Source organism: Chenopodium quinoa, unplaced genomic scaffold, assembly GCF_001683475.1.
Source record: "Chenopodium quinoa cultivar QQ74 unplaced genomic scaffold, ASM168347v1, whole genome shotgun sequence".
Lineage (NCBI taxonomy): Eukaryota > Viridiplantae > Streptophyta > Magnoliopsida > Caryophyllales > Amaranthaceae > Chenopodium > Chenopodium quinoa.
In genome coordinates, this window is record NW_018743787.1 from 1,606,230 (window position 1) to 1,610,156 (window position 3,927).

The 3,927-nt window shown below is 28.4% G+C and overlaps 1 protein-coding gene across 1 annotated transcript; it reads left to right on the forward strand.

The window, feature by feature from the left end:
• The first annotated feature begins 318 nt into the window (after positions 1–318).
• LOC110684907 (pectinesterase 1-like) lies at positions 319–2,882 on the forward strand. The gene is made up of 5 exons (XM_021861343.1): positions 319–592; positions 1,035–1,383; positions 1,725–1,931; positions 2,045–2,286; positions 2,392–2,882. The coding sequence occupies exons 1-5, from the start codon at positions 456–458 to the stop codon at positions 2,549–2,551; spliced, it is 1,095 nt and encodes a 364-aa protein (XP_021717035.1). The 5' UTR covers positions 319–455; the 3' UTR covers positions 2,552–2,882.
• The last annotated feature ends 1,045 nt before the right edge of the window (positions 2,883–3,927 follow it).

Consider the following 3,927-nt stretch of genomic DNA (forward strand, 5'->3'; position numbering starts at 1 on the left):
AAGTTATTTAATCTCAACGATGTACAAAAAAAATGTTATACACCACTTGTAGCCAAATTATTTCAATTTATGTAATATATTTAAATTTTAGATCATAAAAACAATTAAGATACTAAGTAAACGAAAAAGAAAACAATAATTAAAGGGGTAGTGGTTGGCTAAAAATAATAAAAATTTATTTACTATTTTTAAGGATTATATTAACTAAAAAACTTTCGTGTAAATCAATCGATCTGAGTTATTAACTTCCTTCTTAATATTGAGAAGCGTGTTTATTTTAAGGACTACACCTCCTAATTTTAATGCATCTTTCATAGCCCCATTTTTTGGTGAAGAACCTTTTTTTGCTCAGTTTGGTTTTCTCAATTTTCATCTTATATAAAATGCACTTTTGTTTAAATGAATGAAACAAAAAAAAAAAAAAAGTAAAGGCCGAGCAAAAAGAAAAAATACAAATGGCAAGACAAGTTTGCATTATTTCTGCAAGTTTACTTCTTATTAGCTTAGCAATTACATGTACTGCACAAACACAGATTCCAGCAAATAAAGGTGAAATAAATACATGGTTTCAAAATGTAATCAAACCAATGAGGTATACATACTACTAGTAAGGAATAACTGATTTTATTCTTATTTTTATATTATCTAATGTTCTATTGATTTTAAGCAAAATGTCTTTGTATATTCATAAATTTCTTGGCAATGGTACTAACTAGTTTGTGCATGTATTCTGTAACTTTGGTACTGTTACATCGGTTGTTTTGGTGCAATATTCTAAAGTAACATTTAAGTCTTTAAATCTTTAAGTCAAGTCTGATCATTATATATAATTAATTAATAATTAAATGAGTGAAGTATATTCGAAGACCCATTACGAAGGCTTTATTTATTTATTTTTTTATAAACATGAAAATTTTATTTAACTTTGTTAAATGTATTAATATCTTTCTACGTATTTATGCTTAATAATTACATAAAAGTGACTCATAGCTCCATTATAACGTTTTTATTTTCATTTTATGTTTTTTTGGCAGCCAAATAAATGGAAAACTAGATCCTAGTTTAATGGAGGCCGAAAACAATGGGGTCGAAATTATTGAAGTTAGCCAAGATGGAAAGGGAAAATTTAAAACAATATCTGATGCTGTAAAGCATGTTAAAATAGGAAATACTAAACGTGTCATCATAAAAATTGGTCCCGGTGAATACAGGGAGAAAGTAAAGGTTGAAAGATTTAAGTCATTTGTAACTTTTTACGGGATAGATTCCAAGAATAGACCAACAATAACTTTTGCTGGAACAGCTGCTGAGTATGGGACTGTAGATAGTGCAACATTGATTGTGGAGTCTGATTACTTTGTTGCTAAAAACATTATTGTTTCGGTATGCAACTCTTATTCTTCATCCCTTTTATTTTATTTATTTATTATATTTATATTACTTTGTTTATTTACTTATTCAATATATTTTACTGTTATCTCGAACCTATAATCTAAAAATTAAAAGTATACATAAATATTTAATTTAATTTTGATTATAATTAAATATTCTTACATTAATTATAAAATAATACGTTATATGGAATTAATGGGAAGTAATTTTACCATTATTTGACATATAAGTAAAATTCTAAGTTATTTCAAAAAAAAAAAAAAAAAAAAAGAAGTAGAATTCTAAGTTATTCGAGGAAAACCGACTTATTGTTCACAAATTTGTTATTGTAGAACTCTGCTCCTAGGCCGAATGGAAAGAAGAAGGGAGAGCAAGCTGTAGCGTTGAGAATATCTGGTGATAAAGCTGCATTTTATGATTGTAAATTTACAGGATTTCAAGATACACTTTGTGATGATAAAGGCAAACATTTCTTCAAAGATTGTTATATTGAAGGAACGGTTGATTTTATCTTTGGTGCAGCCAGATCTTTATATTTGGTATAACAAATTTTTTGCATGCTTTAACTAATAAGATATATTCAGTTAAATAAATGTATTATAATTTATTAATGTGCTTAATCACCAAACTAATAAAAAAGTATCATGTACAGAATACCGAGTTGCATGTTTTGTCGGGTGATAATGAGGCAATGATCGTAGCTCATGCAAGGAAAAATCCAAGTGAAGAGGGTGGATACTCCTTTGTCCATTGTCCAGTTACTGGAACAGGTGGTCATGCAGCGTTAGGCAGAGTATGGTTTGAAGCAGCTCGAGCTATATACTCTTATTGTACCATTAGTGATGTTATTAAACCCGAGGGCTGGTCAGATAACAACAAGCCAGAAGCACAAAAGTAAATTAACCATTTCATGTTTTATTTTTTTCTTAAACTGTACACTTTAAATCAGTTTGATAAGTGATTTAATGATGGAGTACATCTTTAATATTTTGTGTGTAGGACAATTTACTTCGCAGAGTATATGAACACGGGTCCAGGCGCATCACTTGCTAAAAGAGCTCCATTTACCAAGAAGTTGACAGCTGTAGAAGCTAAAACATTTATCAGTTTGGAGTACATAGATGCAGGCAAATGGCTACTTCCACCTCCCAAATTGTGAAATTTGATAATTTCATAACAAAAAGTGTTAAATAGATTTATATTAACAATTCTAGAGAAATCTATTAGAGCACCTTTATAATTAATGATACATGCGTTATAATCAAGTAGATATATAAGCTTTAATACAACTAAGTTTGTAATATAGCTCCTACGTAGTTAACTAAAAATAGATTTTTTTTTTTTTTTTTTGGAAATTGTTAAAATAATCCAAATGAACAAAATTAATGGGAGATTTAAATTATGTAATACTTATACATTAAGATTATTATTATTATAATTTCCATTATTATAGTCCCGATTTTCTACTATGGGTGTTTCACATGGTCAAATATATGCATTGATTTTGAGGGTGTTTTATTGTACCAATTTACTTCAAACCGTACTGTAGGGAATATTTTAAGTCAACCCACAATTGAGCCTCACTGTGATCATACACTTAAGTATGGTGGCACCCAAATAGAAGAAACCTAGAGTAAAAGAGTCGCCAACAAGTTTTCGGAACACGCCCTAAAAATAGGCCTCTACTTTTCTCGTATTCATGTGCGTTTTCTGACTAACATGAAATCAATAGGTTAACCCTAAACCTGTTTAATCTATGTTGGTTAAATATTAATGCACAAATAAAACTATTATTGGCGATCACTTGAATTATTATCATGTTAACCTAATCAAGATTATTAATTATCTTATTAAGCGTGATTACAAGTACAATTTCCCTTACACAATCATAAAAGGTGTGATCAAGCAATAACAATAATAATATATATATCAAGCAACATTATCATCAAAACAACAATAATCATTAAAATAATAATTATAATTATCATAATCATAATCATAATCATGATAAAGCATAATAGTATTAGCAAGATCCTAGGCATGATACTAAAAAGATTAATAACAAACCCTATCATGTCACTAAACATTAAAGATCAATTAGCCCTAAAATGATACTAACATGATATTAGGAATGAAATAGGAAGCATCATAATAAACATACTTAATATTAGAAATTTTAGTTATTATTACCCTAAACATGATAATAGGAAGCAATATAACATCCAAACATAATACTAAGAATTAACGAAATAATCTAAGTATGATTTCTATAATAATAAAGCAATTAATACTTGAATGCCTCGTATCTCTTTCGAATAACAAAATACACACGTTAATAACTTCAAGGAAAATATTAAATCAAAACAATTAAATTAAATAATAATTGAAATAGAGATTTGGGACCAACCCCTCAGAAAATATTCAACCTTTCACGTCTAGAGCAAAGGCAACTTCGAATTTTGCTAGGTGTGTCTAGAAATAACGAGTAAGGAATTTCGAGAGAAGGAAGATTTAGAAAAAGAATAGAGAGAGAGA